Source organism: Aquarana catesbeiana, linkage group LG09, assembly GCF_042186555.1.
Source record: "Aquarana catesbeiana isolate 2022-GZ linkage group LG09, ASM4218655v1, whole genome shotgun sequence".
Lineage (NCBI taxonomy): Eukaryota > Metazoa > Chordata > Amphibia > Anura > Ranidae > Aquarana > Aquarana catesbeiana.
Window position 1 is genome coordinate 119143126 of NC_133332.1, and position 24730 is coordinate 119167855.

The 24730-nt window shown below is 42.5% G+C and overlaps 1 protein-coding gene across 6 annotated transcripts in view; it reads right to left on the reverse strand.

Annotated features, from left to right (window-relative positions):
- Positions 1-22615, reverse strand: part of LOC141108021 (PABIR family member 2-like) — a 102686-nt gene extending 80071 nt beyond the window's left edge. For 3 of the 6 annotated variants that reach the window (XM_073599191.1, XM_073599190.1, XM_073599188.1), the window contains exons 1-3: positions 22267-22614; positions 10608-10686; positions 3126-3182 (exon numbers count right to left, since the gene is read on the reverse strand). In XM_073599191.1, the coding sequence (XP_073455292.1) occupies positions 3126-3182; positions 10608-10686; positions 22267-22358 (228 nt within the window). In that variant the 5' untranslated portion in view covers positions 22359-22614. Of the gene's footprint in view, positions 1-3125; positions 3183-10607; positions 10687-22266 lie in introns of all 6 variants that reach the window. The other 3 variants (XM_073599192.1, XM_073599189.1, XM_073599187.1) reach the window with 2 other exon arrangements.
- Between the last annotated feature and the right edge of the window lie 2115 nt (positions 22616-24730).

Here is a 24730-nt window from a genome sequence, read left to right on the forward strand (position 1 = left end):
AAAGAACCAGAGGAGTGAAAAAGTTACTCATGTGCAGCGAAGGAAGGCTTGGACACCCGAGGGTCCTTCCGGTACTCTTGCCATCCACGTGGTTCTTGATGATGTTGTAAAAGCACCAAAGAGACAATCCCCCTGGAAGGGCAAGTCTACATGGGCCTTTTTAGAAGTCTGATCAACAGCCCAGCATTTGAGCCAAAAAACCCGACGAAGCACCACCGCCGAAACAGAGAGCTTGGAAAAGAGTAGAGCAGCATCTGAGGATGCATCACACACATACTTCAGGCCCTGGACCAACTGGTTCACCAGATCCACATTACCAGTGTTCAAACCTTGCCACAGAAGCTTGGCCCATTCAGTAAGCATCTGAGACACAAGGGCTGTGGCCAACAAAGGCTGCAATGCCGACCACGCAATGGTAAACAGAGAGGGCAACCAATTCAGCCCTGCGGTCAACAGGATCCTTAAAAGTGTGAAACTCCTCTGCCGGTATCACGGTTACTTTATTCAACCTAGAAATGGGAGGATCCATCATGGGATGGGAAGTCTACTTCTTCAGAAGGGGTAAGATACTGCAAAGTGCTTCAGTACCAAAAAAGGCTGCTTGGGACATTCACAAACTTTGTAGACAAATTTATTAAAGTATGCGGGATAAGGAAAAACATTAATGGACTTAGTTGGTTTGTGCACACCCAAGGAACAAGCACTTTGTCATTGAATCCTCACCTTTTAACGTCTCTCGCACAGTAGTAATCAGTGCTGTCACCAGCACTTTGTCCTGTGCGGTTACTGAGGCAGAGGACTCAACCTCTCTATCCGAGGAATTAGGGGATGCATCGTCCGGGCCCACAGAAAACAGTGCCAATGGCACTGGAGCCCGACTCTGGTTTAAAAATGTCAGAAGGTGACAGCAGGGGGCGCATCCTGCTTGCCTTGGGCCAGAACGACGCCTTCACCCAGGAGATGAACGATATAAGGACCACCAACAGCATGCCCAGGGGGATAGAGGACCCCGAGAAACCCGCTGCCTCCAAAAGGGAATCAGAAGGGCAAGTGCGTGCCTGAGACTCCATACGCAATCCAGCTAGGGAGGCTTTAAATTTACTAGCTTGTATCACCACAGACTGGTACTGTGGATACACAATTAGTACATGTGCCACGTCCTGAATTAATTGGAGAGTAATAATGGAACATAGAACTTGGACTTTTTATGCACACCAGTACACAATATGATAAAGTATTAGACACCTATACATCGATGAGTACAATGAGTTCTATTTTGAATGAAGTGTAATGTTTTGATGTATAAGTGGCTAATACTTTATCATATAAGCAGTATTCATTAGCGTGATTTTTCGCTCAATTGTCTGTTTATTGTATATATTTTGTATTGAAGATATTTTAATTTTAATATTGTGTACTGATGTGCCTCAAAAGTCCAAGTTCTATGTTCCATTATTACTCTCCAGCTATGGAGGCACCACTGCAGAGGATGACACCCTAGTAAGGAGGGAAACAACAGACCCGCCACCAGCCCACCAGCAGCAGAGAAGTAGATACCCAAGAGAGGACTCACCACCCAACAGCCAAAAGGAAGTGCTGTGCTGTTGTGGATGGGTGCTGCCTGAGATGGATGCTGCCAGAGGATTGATGCCACTTGTGAGAATGTGCTAACCAGATTATCCAGTGGCTGAGTCCCAGAGTGATTTGCCCACCAAGTCATGTCCCAAGGACAGTCAAGCACATCTTCTGAGAATTAGGTTTGCATTAGAAAGCCACTAGAAAATGGTTGCCATGCATATCCCCAGTCAGCGACCATGCACGGCTATGGGAACGGTCAACCGCAAAATGGCCCCTCCATCTAGTTCTGAAAAAACATGACCACCAAATCACCGTCAAAATGGCCACCACCGGACCTCGAAAATGGTCACTGCAGAATACATGTCGGCTTCCATGGAACCTCCCGAACCTCAGGAGGGGAAAACCCACATAGGACCCTCAGAGGGGTTTGTTTCATACTAGCTGGTGGACGCAGGAGATTGTTGGCATAGTATTTTATTATTACAGTGTAAGAGAAGGCACAGGGCTGCACAGGCAAGGAGGGCTGCAGATGTTCCATCTGCCAGTGTTCAAAAGAAAAAATGGTTTGATTTTATATACTGGAGTATTGCGCAAGTTGTGCCTCAAAAATCCCGTCAAAAGCTTTTTATGTTTAATAGTGTGTTTACAGCAAATGGGGGGGGGGGGGGGGGGGGGCGTGTACCAGTCCTGTGTGCTCTGCGTCTGTACAGTCCTCTCTCATTTGTGTACAGTTAGAAGTCTGTCTCCTTGTTCCAGTGTGGTCGATAGAGGTGAAAGGGGGGATAGCTATCCAACTCAGCTCAGCAATCAAAGCACAGGTTTTTATTGGGGACAAGTGCTGTGTGCAAAGGCTGGACTTCTTTAACTTATGAGATAACTTTTTAAAGTAGGCTATGAAAAAAGGTCCACTTTACCAACAGACCCTCAAGCACAAACATCTAGCCTTTTGTGGTAGCACATTTTCGCATCACCCAGCTTTCCCAGAAGGAACATAGAGGCATAGTCATGTCACCCATGCCTCCTGAAGTAATGGGAAGTGGGGGCTAAAATATTTTTAGTTAATTTTTTTTTAGACGTCCGTAAAGTGGACCTTCCATGCTTAAAAAACAATAAATTGTGCAATAAAGGGAAACATCACGTTTCTGGAAACTTGGGAAACTGATGGCAAATAGCGAGCACTCCTGTCCGGTGGTCACACGGAGGTAATTTCTGCTAAAAGAGACTAGCATGAATTTTTGCTGAGAACTCATTTTGAGTCACTGTTTATAGATCACTTAAAAGTAATTTAACGATTTCATGTGTTTTACCCATTAGTAAAAGTTTATTTTACAGAGCTCTGCCCATAGAGATGGGGGGTAGTAAAGCACTATACAAGTGCTATAGTAGTAGGCATGAAGCAGAGAGTACATCTGACATGGTTCTCTTTTAAAGCACTTTCAAAAATGCAGGCTGGATCCAAAATGGCACCTCAAGGTAGATTCACCTGTCCAACTCATTTAGGATTTGGTTAACATGCAAACATAAAACGTCTAGAACTTTTATGTTACCCTTTTCAGCTGATACAGACGGCTGCTTGGGATTCGGATGGGAGAGGTTGAAGGTGCCTACAGACAGAAAAAACAAATAATTTAACTATCTAACTTTGGCATTCCTAATTTAGGCTCTATTCACACTGGTACGACTCCAAAGTAGCGCCGACTTTGGAATGCAACTTTGACGCAACTTGGATACGACTTTGGCTTTGACCCGTGATAATGCACAACTGTTGCATTGTATAACAATCAGGTACGACTTCCATGCAACTTTTGAGGGTTAACATTGAAGTCTATGGCCCTCAAGTTGCATGAAAGTCAGACCAAAGTAGTGCATAAACCACTCTGAAGCTGCTGCAACTTTAAGTTGCACATGTAAGAATGGTTATCATTGGAAAACATGGGGAACGACTTGTAATGCGACTTTGATGTCCAAGTGTGAATGGAGCCTCATTAAATGATAAATGCACGGCAAATTATGTAGCAGTTACAGCCTTCTTGCAGATATCTGACTCACATTTGCAAACAAATGTAAAAGCGGAACTTCACTCTTTCAATCAACTTTTTTTTAAATTCTTTACATGTTCTCAGTTCCTGGTTTCCATGCCTAGGCAAATGATGATACATCCCAGGAGTGTTTTTCCAGCTAAGCACACCCTCCTGCCTGGATGCCTGAAGTAGGGGCAGATAGATTGCAGGAAGTAAATGTTACATGAATCACCGGCCCTTACTCAAGATGGCCATGGCCAGAACTGCTAGGGAGTGTTTTTCAAAGTGATTTCTCAGCAAAATAAAGCATGGAGGCTTGGATGGATGGAGGAGTTTGCTTTGAATATTAAAAATGAATTAAATAGCATTTTGCTTTGTGGTGCTCAGATACAGTGTAGTTCTGCTTTAAGGATCTCATATGAACAGAGATTTCACTCTCTAGTTAATATCATGGCAGATGGTTTTAACCAACACACAAAGCTTCCTGTCTGCACTGCAATCAAGAGGTCTGAAAGGTTGGTAATTTGAAAACATTTTAATTCACCATATGGGACATGTATGTACATTATGCAATATTTCTGACAAGATATCCAAGAAACTGGAACCGATCTGTGAAGGATAAGCAAAACTTCAAATCCCTTCAAGGCCAACATATGTTGCAGAATTTTCATCCTTTAGGGCCCATTCAAAACAGATGCGTTCCGGCTATGCTGGCTGATATCTCCAGAGAACAGACAAGGTGAAATGCTTTGTTTCTTGTGTTGTCAGTTCACACCACAGCTACAGTGTGTGCTGAAAGAAAGTACTGTAAGTAGTCAGTGAAGCGGGTTACAACGCAAACCAGTGAATTACAATGCTGCCATGGAGAATAGAACTCGCGACCTTTCAATAAATTTATGTGAGAAAAAAAAAAAAAAAAAAGTAGTAGGCTGTGTCTCACAGCATACACCAGCAACAGTGCAATCAGAACGACTCATTGTCATGAACAGGCCCTTAAGGAAACCGTAGATCTTCACTGCTTTTCTGTAGATTCTTAAATAAGTAAGTAAGTAAAATAAGTAAAATAAATGCCAAACAGGAAGCTCTTTTTTATTTGACATAAGAATGCTGTTAATTATAATAGCCGCAACACTTGGCCGATAAAACAATACAAAAATTACAGCTTTAAGTTTGTTAGTATGGTGTAACCACCCTGGCGGTATGATTATGTCAGATTCTTGCATCTCAAAGCGGTACATTGTTTTGCATAGAAATTTGGAGTTTTAAATTTTAGGCCTGTAATTCTTAGTAATAACACACTTAAATCTGATCAAACAAGAGTCTAGTAGACATCCCGGGTATGATCAAGTTTGAAACACTAAATCATAAATTCTATTATAATAACTATAAAAATAATAATAATAATAATAATAATAATAAAATGAATTTCCCCATGATTCACTATGGCTCAATTCTCAATTTACTATCGCTGTTTTCTAGCTGGTCTCAAACCGCTTTTGACGTAAAGGGACACTTTTTGGCTGCCATGGACAATCTCAAGTTTCCAGACAGTATATATCAGTGATGGCGAACCTTTTTGAGCCAGAGTGCCCAAACCGCAACGCAAAAACGTATTTCTTTTAAAGTGCCAACACAGAATTAAACCTACCAGCAGCTCTGTACAGGGGATGGGACTGATCATCCCTCTGAATGAGCCCTAAGGGACCAAAAACCATACGATTCTGCCAGAATTGCTCAGAATGCTGGGTTCAGGAATGCATTGTGCAACATACACTGACCTACCTGACCATTACGCTCACCTACCCGACACATGCACTCACCTGACACATACTTCCTGCACTACTCACATCCCCATCCCCCCCCCCAACACAGTACAATGTAGATCGGAGGATCCATCCTCCTCCTTACCTTTCCATGGCCTCATCGTCCAGCTCTACCCGGGCAGTATTGTAAGAGTCCCCACCATCCAGTCGCTCCTCGATAACCCCGCCGCCGGGAGGTCAGCTAGCAGCCACTGCACCTCTCCCCAAGGCCATGGATGATCTGCTCCGAGCACTGCCCCTCCCTTTCCACTGTTTCACAGGCTGCACCAAAGGGACAGACTAAACCAAAGTCGTCCTGGAGCAGAGGGAGCTGGAATAGGGTGCCTGCAGAAAGGAATGCCCGAATGCCTTACCGTAGGCGTAGGGGTCCAGGGGAGGCAATATGCTGCAGAACAGAGTCGGGACGGTGGAGGAAGAATTTTACACCCCCCTAAACATTGCACATGGGAAAGATGACTGGCTGCCCACCCCCCTGCCGATGTTACTGGCACAGATGCAAGGAAGGGAGCCGCCGCCTACTATGCGACTGCCTGGCTGGGGGATTCCCCTGGCGTGCCGACAGAGGGCTTGGCGTGCCATAGGTTCGCCACCACTGGTATATATAAAACTGCATGCAGGGCACTGGACAAAGCACTAGGGACAAAAAAAGAGGTGAAAGGATTTCATACAGTAATGTAATCTGTAAGATTACAGTGTACTGTATGTTATGAATTTTGTACTTTTTGAATTTGCTGCCGGGCTCTGCCCCCGTGCGTCACGACGTTCGCAGGGAACGGAGCCCGGCACACAGAGGCATCGGAAGGAGTACACAGCCCGCAGACACAGCGGGGGGGAACATCGCAGGATCCTAGGGACAAGGTAAGTACCCTGCACCAGGATCCTGAGAAGCAATCCTGAGTGTGGCTCGGGGTACTGAAATTTAATCCCGAGCCACACTCGGCAATACCGCCAGGGAGGTTAAAGAACAAAGTAGCAGTCCCAAGTCTAAGGATGGATGGTAATAATCACTTTAGTGGATGGTTGTTGATCTTACAATGGGTGGAGGAAAGGGAGGGCTCAGCTATTCGAGTATAAATTATATTTTGGATTAAGTGGAGGGTAGGATGTCAATTAAAGGATTACTGGTTAATAGTCTGGTTTGATACCATTGGGTGCATTGGAAGCATTGTACTATAGATTGTTCGATATCTGAAGGCAAGTTTGGAATGATAGATTCCTAGACCTCATAGAATTTTTGAACCGTGAAAACATAGCAAAATTTGTCCATAAACAAAGAGTTTGGATAGATCCACTTATATAGAATGGCTTTCTGTGCTACATGGATATGATGTTTTCACTGTAATATGTACCCCATTGAAGATATTTCTCCCCAACCTTTCTGTTCACATTTTGATCTACTATTAGCACTTTTAACATAGATGATTACAATTACCGATCACTGCTTAACTACAAAATTTCCCAAAATAGTAAACTATGGATTACAATGTGAAACTTATCTAAATATCAGGCAAATGTCCCCAGTGTTGGCTAGCTTATTGCTTCTTAACCACTTAGGGACCGGAAGAATTTCCCCCTTAATGACCAGGCCATTCTTTGCGATACGGCACTGCGTCGCTGTAACTGACAATTGCGCGGCCGTGCAACATTGTACCCAAAACAAAATTGACGTCCTTTTTTTCCCGCAAACAGAGCTTTCTTTTGGTGGTATTTGATCACCTCTGCAGTTTTTATTTTTTGTGCTATAAAAAACAAAAAAAAGAGCGACAATTTGGAAAGAAAAACAATATTTTATACTTTTTGCTATAATAATTATCCCAAAAAAAACGTAAAAAAAAATTTTTTTCATCAGTTTAGGCCGATATATATTCTTCTACATATTTTTGGTAAAAAAAAAAAAAAAAAAAAAAAAACGCAATAAGCGTACATTGATTGGTTTTCGCAAAAGTTATAGTGTCTACAAAATAGGGGATAGATTTATGCAAATTTTTTTGCATTTTTATTATTTTTTTTACTAGTAATGGTGGCGATCTGCATTTTTAGCTGGACCGCGACATTGCGGTGGACAGATCGGACACTTTTGACACATTTTTGGGACCACTGACATTTATACAGCGATCGGTGCTATGAAAATGCACTGATTAATGTGTAAATGTCACTGGCAGGGAAGGGGTTGACACTAGGGGGCAATCAAGGGGTCAAATGTGTTCCCTCATATGTGTTTCTAACTGTATGGGGATGGGACTGACTAGAGGAGGATACATATCTCTGTTCCTCATTAGTAGGAACAGACAAATTGTCTCTCCTCTTCTGACAGAATGAGGATTTGTGCGTTTACACACACACACACACACACACACATCCCCGTTCTGGCCCTCTTGCCTGCGACTATGCCAGGACATCACGGCCGCCAGGCTAAGTGCATCGGGTCCCCCTCCGTGCAGCGGGCGTGCACCTGCCAGAGCTGTTTAAAGGGCCCACGCAGAGCTACGGCGATTTGTGGGAACGAGCTGACCTGCTGCAGTATAATGATGGTGGCTGGTCAGCAAGTGGTTAACCGCTTGCCGACCAGCCGCCGCAGTTATACTGCGGTAACATGGCTCGGCTGCGCGAATCGCCGTCATGTTACTTCGGTAACATAGATGCCCCCTGCTCACCCACGGAGCCGATGCGAGTGCCCAGCGGTTGCGATCACCCGAACCGGGATCTGTGTGTAAACACACAGTTTCCAGTTCTCTGAGGGGAGAGCAGACAGATCGTCTGTTCATACAGAGTATGAACAGCGATCTGTCATCTCCCCTGCACACTCCCCTCCCCCCTTCAGTTAGAACACACGCTAGGGAACACATTAACCCCTTCACCGCCTCCTAGTATTAACCCCTTCACTGCCAGTGACATTTTTACAGTAATCAATGCATTTTCATAGCACTGATCGCTGTAAAAATGCCAATGGTCCCAAAAATGTGTAAAAATTGTGTGACATGTCCGCCATAATGTCGCAGTCCCGATAAAAATCGCAGATCGCCGCCATTACTAGTAAAAAAAAAAAAATATGAATAATAAAAAAGCCATAAAACTATCCCCTATTTTGTAGACGCTATAACTTTTGCGAAAACCAATCAATATACACTTATTGCAATTTTTTTACCAGAAATATGTATAACAATACATATTGGCTTAAACTGAGGAAAAAAAAATAGTTTTTTTTATATATTTTTGGGGGATATTTATTACAGCAAAAAGTAAAAAATATTGAGTTTTTTCAAAATTGTCGCTCTTTTTTTGTTTATAGCGCAAAAAATAAAAAAACGCAGAGGCGATCAAATACCACCAAAAGAAAGCTCTATTTGTGGAAAAAAACCGACGTCAATTTTGTTCGGGTGCAATGTCACACGACCGTGCAATTGTCAGTTAAAGCGACGCAATTGTGAATCATAAAAAATGCTCTGGTCAGGAAGGGGGTAAAATCTTCTGGGGCTGAATTGGTTAAAGAAGCATAGCCAAAGCTTTTTTGGCTGTACTTCTCCTATGGATCACAGGAGTGCAGTTCATTCATTCATTCAGACAGTCACCAGCTCTATGCAGCCTGAAGACTGGGAAATGATCGATCAGCAGTCTTTAATTGCTTATTTCTCAGTCCGGAGCCAGTGGGGGACAGATGCAGCATTGGACTAATACTGCATCTACCTAGGTGTAATTTTGTTTTTAAGTTACCGAACTTCTCTTTTAAAGTAATATTAAAGCTTCCAATTTATTTTATTTATTACAATAAACAAACATGTCATACTTACTTGCTCTGTGCAATGGTTTTGCACAGAGGAGCCCCGGTCCTCCTCTTCTCGTGTACCCCGACACTCCTCCCGCTTTCTATGGGGGCACTCGTGCGGGCTCGCTCCCGAGCTTCGCTGTCTGTGTTTATTGACACAGACAGAGGGACTCAGCCCTTTCCCCCGCTCCATCCGCATAGGATTTGAAGGACGGGAGCAGGAGTCAATAGCTTCCGCAGCTGTCACTATGCCCTGTGAGGAGGAAAATAGCTGGGAGAGCTCCTGCTCTTGTGCATATCGATGGATTAAGACTGGGCTCAGGTAAGTATCAGGTAAGGAGAGGTAGGGGGGATTGTTTTTTTATCTTAATGAACAGAATGCATTAAGGTATAAAAACTTAAAAAGGTGGTTGTAAACCTGTAAAATCTAAATTAAAATGAGCAGTCTACCTCACACAGCAAAGCAGCAGAAGTCATCTGTCCCCAGTCTGGCCAGAAAAGGAGCAGCCAGTAATCTGAAATCCTCTCTGCTTTTCTGCAGTGCAAAAAACTGACACACAAAAAAATGTGTGTCGCCACACCCCCTCTCCTGTGACTGACAGACTAAGAAGTGGTCTCATGCACGAGCATTTGAGAGAAGGGGCCGTGCACACAGCATTTATCACCCTCCCACCTCCTCCGGCTCCCCCAGGATTGGGTGTTATGCACCTGAGCATTATGGAACTAGGTGACATCAGGTGGTGCCTGCCTGGACCTTCTGCTATTTGGGACTCGTGAGGGGGCATGGCTAGCCAACGGGGGATCGCACCATCCTGCTTTGAGCTTGGAGATTTGAAGAAGCACCAGTAAGGGGGTGAGCGTCATGCACGCACTAGTACTTCCGCCATGCGCGCTGTTATTCCAAGACAGGGAAGGGAGTCCAGTGATGTCACAACACCGTCTCCTGAGCTCTGGGCCCATAGAAAAGGAGATATTCAGCTGGGTGTAACAGAAATACACAGTGGTAAAACAAGGTACAAATAATGTAATTTAAACGATTATCTTACAGACTGCATGCATCTATTAGTCTTTAATAATTATGGCACATGGGGTTTACAACCACTTTAAGGCTTTAGAACCACTTTATTAATTAAAGATTACCTGTTGGACCCGATCATAGGAACTGAAGGAAAGGAAACAGTCCTGTTTTCCAAAGCTACTGATCACCTTCTAATTATTATTACTATACAGGATTTATACAGCGCCAACAGTCTGCGCAACGCTTTACAACATGAGGGCAGACATTACAGTTACAATACAATACAATTCAATACAGGAGGAATCAGATTTTCATCTTTTAACTGGAAACGACAGAAAGCATCTTATACTTTTTTTTTCCCCCAGCAGTATTAAAAACCAGCTCTGTTATTCCTCTATTCTTACCAGACTTTGGCGATTCACCACAGTAGTGCTGTTTCTACGAGCTCTGGATCCGTAAGGCTGAAATACCTGGCAGTGATCACTGCAAAACAGAAATAAAGTTACAATGACTACTTTCTTGAAAAACAATGTATCTGCTATTAGCCAATTTGTAGAGCTGGAAGTTCCAGTGTTGCCATCATCATCACCCTTGCTTTAATACTTTGTGAGTCAATAGGACAGGCATGCAGCTATTAAAGCTATGACTCCTGACGTATATCTGTTCTAGGGCAGAAGATCACAAAGTAGGAAACATGACACCCCCAAAGCTTGTACTTTGTACAAGTCAGCACCGCATCTCTATCATGACAGCGTCCGTTTAAAGGGGAATTTCCCTTTATACCATTTTTCTATATAAATGTAAAAATGTTATAAAACCACCACTTTGGAATGTGTAGGTTGTCAACCAAATGAAGTGTTAATGTGAATCTGCACTTGTTACTTTCCCAAACATCACTGCCAAGCTCATCAACTGTCATTCCACCGTCCAATGAGATTGCCTCAGTGGCCAGTAGAGGCCTTTAAGGAAATAGAGTTTGAATTTCAGATACAGGACACGCCATTTTGTCTCTAATGATATGACACATATGGGGAAGGGGAAGAGGGAACAGGCATGGACCTAGTGATCAAAGCCCAACTGGTCAGGTCAAAAATAGGAGTGCCGATTCACCCTGGTTTAGGGTGGAGTTCACCGATGATGAACCAAATTGATTGGGTGGCAAAAAGAGAGGGGAGGGGAATGGAAAGAACTCCCCAAAGGGGGTCCGTGCCTCATGAGAGGAATGGGAACAGACTCTGGGTTCTCCTTAATAAGCTTTATTTGAAATATGTATATTCAAAAATATCAAAACACAAAATGTTTACAATAGGTTGCATCAGATGCTAAAATAGACAACATAGTCTGTTAAAAACCCACTCCCGGGGTCATGGCCATACTCATTCATCCACAGTTCACAGCAAGGATATTGCACATATTGTAGAGTATTGCTAGGTGCTGAAGGGGTCCTGAGAAACCTCTGAGGAACCTGCAGATAAAAGTGTTATGTGTCTCCCATTGGTACATCCAGGCCCATTATTTGCCCTGTGATGGAGGTGGAACGGATACAGAATTTAAAATGTCTACTTGATATCTAACGCTGTAGTGTAGTGGAACAGGGTATTTGGTCCTCTGCGATTTCCACTAATGCTTTTTTGGTTAGGGCTGAAAAGGTCCTGGAAAAGCACTGGGGCACTTGCAGGGTATGCCATGTGTCTCCCTTTCGGCCATCCAGGCCCACTAATACCCCGTTTCCCCAAAAATAAGACCTAGCGTGATTGTCCGCGATGGCTGCAATATAAGCCCTACCCTGTTTCCCCGAAAATAAGCCTTACCCTGAAAATAAGACCTACAAGGACTTTAACTAGGGCTTATTTAGGGGGGTAGGACTTATATTGCAGCCATCACTGACAATCACGCTAGGTCTTATTTTCGGGGAAACAGGGTAGCTCTATGGCACCATGTATAAAGCACTAAAGTGGAGCAGATACAGTCATATGTAGATATTGTATGTACCCTGTTCCACTACACTGCAGTGTTACAGATATCAAGTAGACACTTTAAATTCTGTATCCACCTCCATTACAGGGCAAATAATGGGCCTGGATGTTCCAATGGGAGACACATAGCACTTTATCTGCAGGTTCCCCAGAGGTTTCCCAGGACCCCTTCAGCCTCTAGCAATACTTTACAATATGTGCAATATCCTTGTTGTGAACTGTGAATGAATGAGTATGGCCGTGACCCCTGGAATGGGTTTTTAACAGACAACGTTGTCTATTTTGGCATCTGATGCAACCTATTGTAAACATTTTGTGTTTTGAGATTTTTGAATGTACATATTTCAAATAAAGCTTATTAAGGAGAACCCCTGCAGTCTGTTCCCATTCCTCTCATGAGGCACGGGACCCCCTTTGGGGAATTCTTTCCATTCCCCTCTCCTCTCCTCTCTTTTTGCCCTCTAATGCTATGAACACTCACTGGAACAAAACCACAGTCTCATAGTACAGAAGCTGTACTAAGGTAGACCATCCATTTTACATTTCTTTTGTTCAACCATCGGAGGGAAAAAAAAAAAGTGTTAATTCCCCTATCCACACATTTAAAGGTGGAAGAGGGAATTACTCTCACTACTGTATTCTGCCGACAGGGAGCCTTCCCCGCCAGCAGAATACTGTGATCAGTGTTGCCGGTTATAGCTAGCGGCACTCATCATTCGGGAAAAACCTAATTGGCTGATTGTACACAAGTTAATCGATAGGTCGACTCTGGTACAACCAGCTAGCCCATACATGGATCAAAATTCATGCAGTCCCTGCTGAACAGGACGAATGTCGATCCATGTAGTGTCGGTTTTCTATCAGATTACCACTACCCATCAGATTGTGTAACGGAATTCATATCCCCACCAAAAAATACTTACTGTGCTATGCATTCCAACATGTGTTCCACGGCACGCTAGAGCCCAGCAGAGCCCATCAGATTGTTTGACAACAACGGCAGCAGACATCTTATTACACTCCACTACGTTTTGAATTTCAGAGTAATTTTTGCAATAAAGTGAGTGTATATAAATATAGTATATTGACATCTGTGATGCTGTTTGGATGTTTAAACCTTAAAGCCTAAAGGTTTAGTGCTGAGCAGTGCAGGTTGTACCAACATGGCCTCCTCCACCTTCCTACTCCTGGAGTCCAGCTTGTTACAAAATGTAACATCAAAACAGCATCACAGATGTCACTATATTTGTGTGATTGAACTACATAGTCTGGGTACACCAGAATCCAGAAAAGAACAATGAAGACCTTCTGAGAGGATAACGTGAGATGTTAAAGATGAACTCTAGGCTTAATTTAACTTTAAATAGTTTGGATCAAGCTGGTCCAACCAAACTATTTCCTTCACCAACAGATGCACTCGTTGCGCATGCTGTATAAACTGTGTGTAGCATCAGCTACGTAGAGTATACAGCGTTGTGTTCCAACAGTGGTATGGGGACTTTCTGTCCCATTCTTGGACAAAAAAAAAAATAAAAAAAAAAAAATCGAATGGGGTTGAGCGATGTCCAATCATTCACAGTAAGTTTTATATTTTACGAGTGAATACAGGGTCTCCTCTGACTGGCTGAGATAGAGGCGGGCAAATTACATCATAATCATAACATCAGCCTATCAGTGGTAGCTATGTATTCTTTCATAAAAATACAAAGCTTTCTATGAATGGCTGATCAGAGCTCAGCCCAACTTGATTTAGTTCCATTATCAGCTACATTTAGTATGCAGTGCTGTGTTCTGGCCGCTGTATGCAATTTAGTCTCTGCAATGCTGCCAGAACACAGTACTGTATACTGAATGTACAGTAGCTAATGCTACATAGTTTATACAGTGCTCACAACCGGCACGTGTTAGTGAAGGATATAGTTTGTTTGGACCAGCTTGGTCCAAACAAACTAAAGTTAAATCAAACCCGGAGTGAGGCTAGAACACTGAACAGGGAAATAAAACCCTTGGAATCAAACTCATGGGAGGTCTGGACAGAACCTGGTGGCCCTGATTGATACAATTTGACCCAAGATGAAGTCTGATTGCTGAGAATTAACCTAATCTGTGGCAATATAACAAAAAAAAAAAAAAAAAGACGGAGTTGCATATTGGATCGTGTAACTGAGTGACAAAGCTAAATTCAAAAGGAGCAAAAAGGAGAGACACCTTTGGATGGAGTCAAGAGGCACTATGCCAAAATTATTCTCTGTGCAACCTATTCCCCACTGTCAATACACTCAGATTATCTGACGGAGATTATCTCTTATTTTGCTGTTGCTGCCCACACTGTAATGCGTTTCCCATACGCACTAAAGTAAATTAATATAAAGTGCTGTGCAACAACTCTGTGTTCCTTCTATGTGAATAATAATATTAAAAAACATCATAAGCAAACAATATCGTCAAAATCTTTTTTTCCATACAGTCTAGATGATATAATATGTACTGTCCCCAGCAATGATCACTGTGATAAGTGCACGAATATTAATGCAACACTTGTTATAAAGTCTATTAGTAAACAATATGAGGTTGATTTACTAAAACTGGAGAGTGCAAAATCTGGTGCAGCTGTGCATAAAAACAATCAGCTTCCATTTTTTTTTTTGTCAAAGCTTAACCACTTCCGGACCGCCCACCGTCGTTATACGTCGGCTGTTTGAAGAGGAGTTTCGTTGTTATGGCAGCAGCTAGCTGCCATAACCCCAGTATCTTCTTCTTCAGTGAGCGGTCTGGTTTCAGATAAAAGTGGTCTCTGCTGCGAATTCGCCGTGAGCTCACTTATCGGTGGCGGGAGAGAGCATCCCGCCACGCTCCAGTGCCCTCCCCCGCTTAACGGATCCGTCGGCAGAGGGGATGGGATCTTCACCCTTGCTGGACATGGAGACGAGTGAGGGGAAGATGGCCCCCACCAGTCACCATAACAATGCAGGGCGGAAGTGATGTCAAAACGTCACTTCCGCCCATAGTTCTTAAAGGGCCTTTTTTTTTTTTAAATGACAATTTTTTTTTTGTATTGAATTTTAGTGTAAATATGAGATCTGAGGTCTTTTTGACCCCAGATCTCATATTTAAGAGGCACTGTCATGCTTTTTTTCTATTACAAGGGATGATTACATTCTTTGTAATAGGAATAAAAGTGACTTTTTTTTTTTTTTTTAAACAGTGTAAAAATAAAAGACAAAATAAATAAGAAAAAAATTATTTTTTAAATGCACCCAATCCTAACGAGCTCGCGTGCAGAAAAGAACGCATAGGTGAGTAGTGCCCGCATATGAAAACGGTGTTCAAACCACAGATGTGAGGTATCGCTGCGATCGGTAGAGCAAGAGCAATAATTCTAGCCCTAGACCTCCTCTGTAACTTAAAACAGTTTTGAAGCGTGACATGTTGGGTATCAATTTACTCTGCGTAACATTATCTTTCACAATATAAAAAAAATTGGGCTAACTTTACTGTTGTCTTATTTTTTAATTCAAAAAAGTGTATTTTTTTCAAAAAAAGTGCGCTTGTAAGACCGCTGTGCAAATACAGTGTGACAGAAAGTATTGCAAGGACCGCCATTTTATTCTCTAGGGTTTTAGAAAAAAAAAAAATGTATAATGTTTGGGGGTTCTAAGTAATTTTCAAGCAAAAAAAATGTTTCTAACTTGATAAACAACAAATCTCAGAAAGAGGCTTGGTCCTTAAGTGGTTAAAGTGTTACTAAACCCACACAACAGTAAAATTAGTCTGTATGTGCAGTAAAGCATGATTGTTCTACTCACTGTGGAACCTAAGGGGTTAATCCTTCGTATTGTGTAAAAAGGCTGTTTGATCCTATCTTGTCTGCGCCTCTCCTTCTTCCACTGTTCCCAAATCATCTCCTCATAAGACAGAGCCTTTGGAGTCACTCTGCACATGCTCAGTTTCACATGCGATGGTGGCCAGTGAATTCCACCAGAAATTACACTGTGCACTCACCTCAGCAGATTGACCTATTGTGTAGGAATAGGTCACCATGTGCATTCCCCTTCAAGGGGTCTCATACACTACTTCCAGATGTTTGTGGTTCCCCCTTTATCAATCCCAATAAATGTCACAGCTCTATCAATGCTTTCTCCACTGGCTCCTCCACTCAAAAAAGAAAAACTTGCATAGTGTTTTACCAACATACAAATAAACTCTTTGTTAACCACTTAAGCCCCGAACCATTTGGCTGGCAAAAGACCAGAGCACTTTTGCGATTCGGCACTGCGTCGCTTTAACTGACAATAGCGCGTTTGTGGGACGCAGCTCCCAAACAAAATTGACATCCTTTTTTCCCCACAAAAAGAGCTTCCTTTTGGTGGTATTTGATCACCTCTGTGGTGAAAAAAGCAATATTTTTTACTTTTTGCTATAATAAATATCCCCAAAAAATATATAAAAAAAACATATTTTTGGTAAAAAAAAAAAAAAAAAAAAAAATCTCAAGCGTTTATTGATTGGTTTGCAATCAAGTTATAGCGTCTACAAAATAGGGTACAGTTTTATGACATTTTTATTAATAATGGTTTTTTTTTTTTTTTTTTTACTAGTAATGGCGGCTATCTGCAATTTTTATCGTGACTGCGATATTATGGCGGACACATCGGACAATTGACACATTTTTGGGACCATTGTCATTTTTACAGCAATCAGTGCGATTAAATTGCACCGATTACTGTAAAAATGACACTGGCAGTGAAGGGGTTAACCACTAGGGGGCTAGGGAAGGGTTAAGTGTGTCCTGGGGAGTGATTCTAACTGAGGGGGGGGGGAGGGGCTGTGTGTGACACATCACGGATCATAGCTCCCGATCACAGCGCGATGGCACTGCGCCAAATTCAAAGGGACGTACAGGTACGCCCATTTGCCTGTCCGTGCCATTCAGCCAAAGAACATTGGTGTGCGCCAGTCGTTATGTGGTTAAAAACCCAAAAACATTGCACTTACAAATTAAGTGCATTATAAACAGCAGTGCTCCACTTCAGAAGCCATACAAATAATACAGGTACATGTCCGCTTAAGGCTAAGACCACAGCATAACTTTAACCAGCAATCTGACAGCGGCTTCTGAGTAGACATGATGTCACTTCAAAGTCACATGCCTGTGACGAAACACATCAGGCAGAGCCTAGTGACATCATGGCCTTAAGGGGACATGTAGCTGGATTATTTACGTCTTCTAACGTGGTGTACTACTGTTTTTAATGCACTTTATATATTTTTTTTTAATTTTAAAAAAGAGTTTATTGTATGTTGGTAAAACAATATGCAAGTTTTTCTTTTTTGAGTGAAGGAGCCAGTGGAGGGAGCATCGATACTGCTGAGACCTTTAGTGGGATTGATGAAGAGGGGACCGTAAACATCTAGAAGTGTGTATGAGACCCCTTACAGGGGAATGCGCATGTGACCTATTCTTACACAATAGGTCAATCTGCTGAGATGAGCGCAGTGTGACAGGTGGTGGAATTCACTGGGCACCAGTTCATGTGAAGGAGCTAAGAAGACACTATATAGAGAAATGTTGAACTTGATTCTAAAAAGACATTTTAAAAAGAGTTTTGAAGCACGTATTATTTGAAGTATTGATGCGGATGGCATATAGGATTATTGGAACACATATTGTTTATTATACATATCAATATAATTATTTACTAAACGTTATAAGTGGTGTATTCATATTCATGCATCTATCACTGTTATTATTGCTGGGGATAATACATATTATGTATTCTAGAGAAAGGGTTTCTCAACCAAGGTTCCTCCCAAAAGTTGCTAGGGGTTCCTTCAGCCATTTCTGCCTCTTAGATAAGTTATCACTGACACCACTGATCTTTTAAGATTACTGTAAGGGGTTAATTCTTCCCAATGTCTACAAGCATAAGGAGCATTCTTCCCGCTGACCATCACATTAATGCATCATGAGTTGTAGATATAGTGATTTTAGAAGGGGTTCCTTGAGACAGGAAAGTTATTTTAAGGGATCCTATGTGCTAAAAAGGTTGAGAAAGGCTGTTCGAGAGTGTATGGAAAAATATTTTGACCGTATTGATTCCATACAATGTTTTTATAATATTATTATTATTATTATTAACAACACAGAGCTAAAGGTTGTTGTGCAGCACTTTATATTAAATTACTATGCAGATTAAAGCTTTCCTAATACACAGAAGCCCTGTTCTGATCAATCTGCCTTCTCATTCACACGCAGGATGTATATAAACTCTAAAGAGGACTGTGGCAATATAGAATAAACTCTGTCGCCTTTTGCTAAACTAGGTCATTTCCTTTTTAACATGTTTTTTTAGTCATTACATTGTGCAAGCATTTTTCCTTTTACATTTCTTGTTACTAGGCAAAGCCATTTTAAAGATTAAAACACCTGTAATGCACACATCACACCTCCTTTGTTCCTGTACACAATAGAATGAAAGCCATTACAAACAGCCCTGTAACCTCCACTGATATCGGGACACAGGTAAAATGTGTTCAATTGGAACCGAAGTCTGAAGTTCGGTATACACTAGTAGAATTTCAATGAAAATTTGTATGACAATTCCCAGTATGTTCGAATGAAATTCAAGATTTCGTCTACCTTTAACACTTGATTTTCAATTGAATAGACTTTACCGAACAAAAAGCAAAAAAACAACAAAAATAAAAAAAAAAAAAAAAAAAAAAAAAAAAGAAAATTCCATCCTGGTCCTTCACATCTTCTGCATCAGTGTGGTCGAAAACAAACGGCAAAACTCAGTTTTTTTTTGTTTTGTTTTGTTTTTTATTGCGTATTTTTACTTTAGTTCCTCACTCCTCACAGACCACAGTAAACGTTACACCCAAATTTAAAAAGTCTGAGTGGGAGTTCCACTTTAACATGTATGAACTCATGTGCATTTGGACAAGTGTTTGGAAGTGCTTTACAAGTGAAAAACTACAATGAACTGGTTTGAATGAGAAAATGCTAGTAAACGCATCATAAATGCGGCATGCAGGACTTTTGTAATACACTGAAATGCCAGTCACTGGTGCGCACACAAGCCTGCCTGAAACTCATTTCTGCAGCATACATGGGAAAAAGTAATGAGAGGCCGTCTATCCCTAGAACAAACAATAGACAGCTTCTACATAGGGAAGAATAGGATTTTCTATCAACTAAGATGGCTGGAGAGTTGGCAGCCAAGAAACTCGCAAGAGCGTAGACAGGTGACTATAAAAACAGAGGAAAGGAGGGGAAATAAAGGATAACGGCACAAAAAGTATGGTTGTCCTTTCAGAACAAGAACACTTTACTGAACAAGGGCTTAACAGACTATGTTTAGCGTGCTGCACCAAAAGAACACTAATCAAAAGTTTCTTCTTTTCAATGCAAATGCATCCATCTATATACCGTATATCAAAAATATTATAATATATATATATATATATATTTTTTTTTAAAGCCATCATCAGCACAGGGTGACTGCAGAGTGGAATGAAATATACACAAACAGGCCTCGATTCAACAAACTGTATAGGGACCGCCAGGAACTATAAGGACCAGTGTTGACGACATCATTTTGAGAAGCTTCTGACAGCATTCAGAATTCATCGATGTGCATTTGACCTTCTTCTGACTTGCTTCAAGCATGCCTTGCTGTCTCTAAGCCCTGATTCACATCTATGCATTTTTAGTGCATTTTGCAGATTTGCACTACAGAACGTGTAGGAAACCATGTTACATGGACTGTACTGCAAATCTGCAAAAAGCACTAAAAATGCATAGGTGTGAATCAGGGCTTAGATTAGTATGGGAAAGTAAAGCTTGCTTAAAGGCTAACCTTTTACCCCATGTTACACCCATATTTAAGGTGCAACAGAGTGCCAAGCAAACTCCCCCATCCCCAAAACACTTCACAACATGACTGCATGTTGGGGGTTACTCTCTTCCACAGGCACTTTAGAATTTTGCATGGTTTTGCAGGGCTCTACTTGCACAGCCGCATTATTCATCCACATCGACTTGTGAATGGAAGAACTACAAGTCCCATCTTCCACCAGGACAGGCAGACTTGTAGTTCTCAAAGGATTACCGTGATCACTCATTCGAAGTCCATTGACACTTTTTACAGCTCTCCAACTGAAAGCCCAATACCTCAATAAGAATGAAGAGCTAACAAAAAAGTCTACAGGAGCTTGGCATCGCAAACAGCATCCAATGATCGAGAGTGCAATACTTTGTAGGTGTATATGATTTTTTTTTTTTTTTAATACATTTTTTTCTGCAAAAGGTGGATTTAGCCTTTTAACCACTTGACCTCTGGAAGATTTTACCCCCTTCACGACCAGGCCATTTTTTGCTATTAGCACTGCTCTATTTTAACTGGCAATTGCGCGGTCATGCAGGACTGTACCCAAACAAAATTTATATGATTTTATTCACACAAATAGAGCTTTCTTTTGGTGGTATTTGATAACCACTGTTTTTTTTGGGTTTTTTTGCCATATAAGCAAAAAAAGACCGAAAATTAAAACAAAACAAACAAAACTTTATTTTTTACTTTCTGCTACAAAACATAGCCAAAAAAAAAAAAAAAGGAATTCTTCATATATTTTGGACAAAAATTTATTCTGCTACAGATCTTTGAAAAAATCCCAATATTGATTTGTTTGCATGAAAGTTATAGCGCCTACAAACAATGGTATATATACTGTATTTTTATTATTTTTTTATACTACAAATGGCAGCAATCAACGACTTATAATGTAACGGCATAAGTGCATGGGGCCAATCTGACACTAACTAAAGTTGAGGGGAAACTGACTAATTGCCACTGACATTAATGCAGTGATCAGTGATAATCCTATACACCAGGGGTCTCAAACTGGCGGCCCTCCAGCTGTTGCTGAACTAAGTCCCATCATGCCTCTACCTGAGGGAGTCATGCTTGTAACTGTCAGCCTTGCAATGCCTCATGGAACTTGTAGTTACGCAACAGCTGGAGGGCTGCCAGTTTGAGACCCCTGCTATACACGGTCACTGTACTAATGACACTGGCTGGGAAGGAGTTAACACCTGCTGCAGATCGATCACAGAGTGCAATTTGCATGTGGTGTGAAATGCACGGCGTGTTCCTGTGCGGGAATGGTGTGAACCCGCCCTTACACCTTTCCAAGGACAGTGTTGGATTTATGGCTCAATAATCTCTCTGATTTTAAAAGCTGGTCAAATGAACCATAACCAGCCTGGAAGCTGGTAGCTATGTATATACCACACCTGGCCGATGTCCCTGGAAGCTGGTAGCTATGTATATACCACACCTGGCCGATGTCCCTGGAAGCTGGTAGCTATGTATATACCACACCTGGCCGATGTCCCTGGAAGCTGGTAGCTATGTATATACCACACCTGGCCGATGTCCCTGGAAGCTGGTAGCTATGTATATACCACACCTGGCCGATGTCCCTGGAAGCTGGTAGCTATGTATATACCATACCTGGCCGATGTCCCTGGAATCTGGAAACCATTGAAGTACATATTGCTACTTGCGTCTCTAGCTTCTGTGTCCCACGGTGAGCGGCTGCACCTCTGCTTATTGAACACGAGGCTGGCTGCTCGGCACAGAAGCCATTCTGTGATTGGAGGAGGTGAAAAGTGTGACATCACCGTCCTGCCCCTCTATCTCATCCAATCAGAGAACACTTTGCATCCATTCACAAAATGCAAGGCATTCTCTGAATGGTACCTGTGTAGAACCTGGAAAAAAGTGGAGATGACTGGAGTAGCGGTGTCTGCTTCCAGGGGCAGCGGCCAGGTATGGTGTATACATAGTTACATTGATCTGACATAGAGCAGTATAACTATGTATAAAACATCCATGGTCCCTCTAGTAAGGACTACATGAACCCCTCTCTATATTCAGCCTCAGCAGCACAGGGGCCCTGGAAGGCAGTTCAGTACAAAGTACAGAGTCCCTACACACAGCTCAGGATGGACCTTCCATCCCTCAACAACCCATTGAGTCCATCCCAGAGCCCCATCCCCAGCAGTGCCCCCCAGCCTCACCTGAGCCCGTTAATATGGGGGGCACTATTGGACCTCCTCAGGCTTCCATCGTTGGGGATCTCCACGTCCAGCTCCATTTTCTCCTGAGCCATGATGGCAGCAGCGATGCTCCCCCGATCTTCCTCCTCCTCCCTCCCCAGTACAAGGCCTCAGCAGACGAGCTTAGGGCTCCATAGCACAGCCAGGGAAGACGATTGCCGCTCTCCTGCCGCCCTCTGCACTGTGTGAGGCCGAGGAAGCCCCGGCTCAGGCCCAGGCCAAGCTCTCCAGCCCTCCCTATGCCGAGACTGAGCAGCGCCCAGCACGCATGCGCACAGCTGATGACTGAACGCCGAGGACGGCCTGAGTGTGCTGTGAGGAGACACCTCCGGAGCGGACAGATTCAGTACTGAGGAGTGCTGAGCTCCGACTCCCCAAATACAGAAGAATTGAGCAGCCTTTCTGTCCTGGAGGACATAGTGACTTCCCAGGGAAGCCCTGGATACATGCTACAGCTCGCCGTATATTGGAGTGAGCTGGAGATGTACCGATCACTATATACAATGTATGTGGATGAATCACACACTATATACAATGTATGTGGATGTACCGCACACTATATACAATGTATGTGGATGTACCGCACACTATATACAATGTATGTGGATGTACCGCACACTTTATACAATGTATGTGGATGTACCGCACACTATATACAATGTATGTGGATGTACCACACATTATATACAATGTATGTGGATGTACCGCACACTTTATACAATGTATGTGGATGTACCGCACACTATATACAATGTATGTGGATGTACCGCACGCTATATACAATGTATGTGGATGTACCGCACACTATATACAATGTATGTGGATGTACCGCACACTTTATACAATGTATGTGGATGTACCACACATTATATACAATGTATGTGGATGTACCGCACACTTTATACAATGTATGTGGATGTACCGCACACTATATACAATGTATGTGGATGTACCGCACACTTTATACAATGTATGTGGATGTACCGCACACTATATACAATGTATGTGGATGTACCGCACACTTTATACAATGTATGTGGATGTAACACACACTATATACAATGTATGTGGATGTACCGCACACTATATGCAATGTATGTGGATGTACCGCACACTTTATACAATGTATGTGGATGTACCGCACACTTTATACAATGTATGTGGATGTACCGCACACTATATACAATGTATGTGGATGTACCGCACACTTTATACAATGTATGTGGATGTACCGCACACTATATACAATGTATGTGGATGTACCGCACACTTTATACAATGTATGTGGATGTACCGCACACTATATACAATGTATGTGGATGTACCGCACACTTTATACAATGTATGTGGATGTACCGCACACTTTATACAATGTATGTGGATGTAACACACACTATATACAATGTATGTGGATGTACCACACACTATATACAATGTATGTGGATGTAACGCACACTATATACAATGTATGTGGATGTAACACACACTATATACAATGTATATGGATGTTAACGCACACTATATACAATATACATACACCACAACTACTTCTAGCCCAAGGGCCTTTGTGAGTCACATCACAAAAAAATTATTTTTATAAAAACATATTGTTTACAGAAATAATTCACACATATCAAAACATGAGTATCATAATGTATCAACAGTAAAAGTACACACGTCACATTACTGTATACACATTTGTAAAAACCTTGCATGAGCCAGATTTGTCCATGTTATGTTAATAAATTTGACGCGCTTCACTTCCTCAGGAGAAGCACTCAGACATATCTGGATATGAAAAAAAAAACTCCCTCCGGGAGTTGCAATCCTATATGTCCATGCCGCCCCTGGCTACGCCATGTGAGTGCCACCCCAGGATTTCTTGTGGGTTGGCTCCTGGCGTGCGGCTGGGCTTCTAGTCCCCCCTTGCCTCAGGCTTTAGGGGACAAGTGGGATTGGCATCACCTTATGTTCCCTTCTTGATGTGAAACGCTATTCTCCCACACTGTGACTGACGCCATGTGTGTTATGTTGCATTCGGGTCGCCCGTGCGAGGTGGGGGCTCTCCCTCGCGCATGCGCGATTCCAATTCATCATTGCTCGGATGCTTGTCCTGGTGTGACGGGCTGTTCTGGGCCCTTCTGTTGTTCCTTGGCTCGTGCGTGCCAGCAGTGTTGCGCATGTGTGTTTGGTCTGTATATCCCTGGCGGGATCAGGCCTTTTGGGACGCTTCCTGCCGGGGTCTGTGAAGGGAGAGACCATCTGGCCGGGTCGCATGGGTGGCGTTGTCCCCGCCTACCCTCCCCTCTTGACCCAAGCCCAATGGCGCAGTCCGTACCATGGTGATGCTTGGAGGATAAGGGCGGGATCATGCTCAGGCTAGCCTGGGACATGTCCTTTCCTGACGCCAACATGGCAGCATACA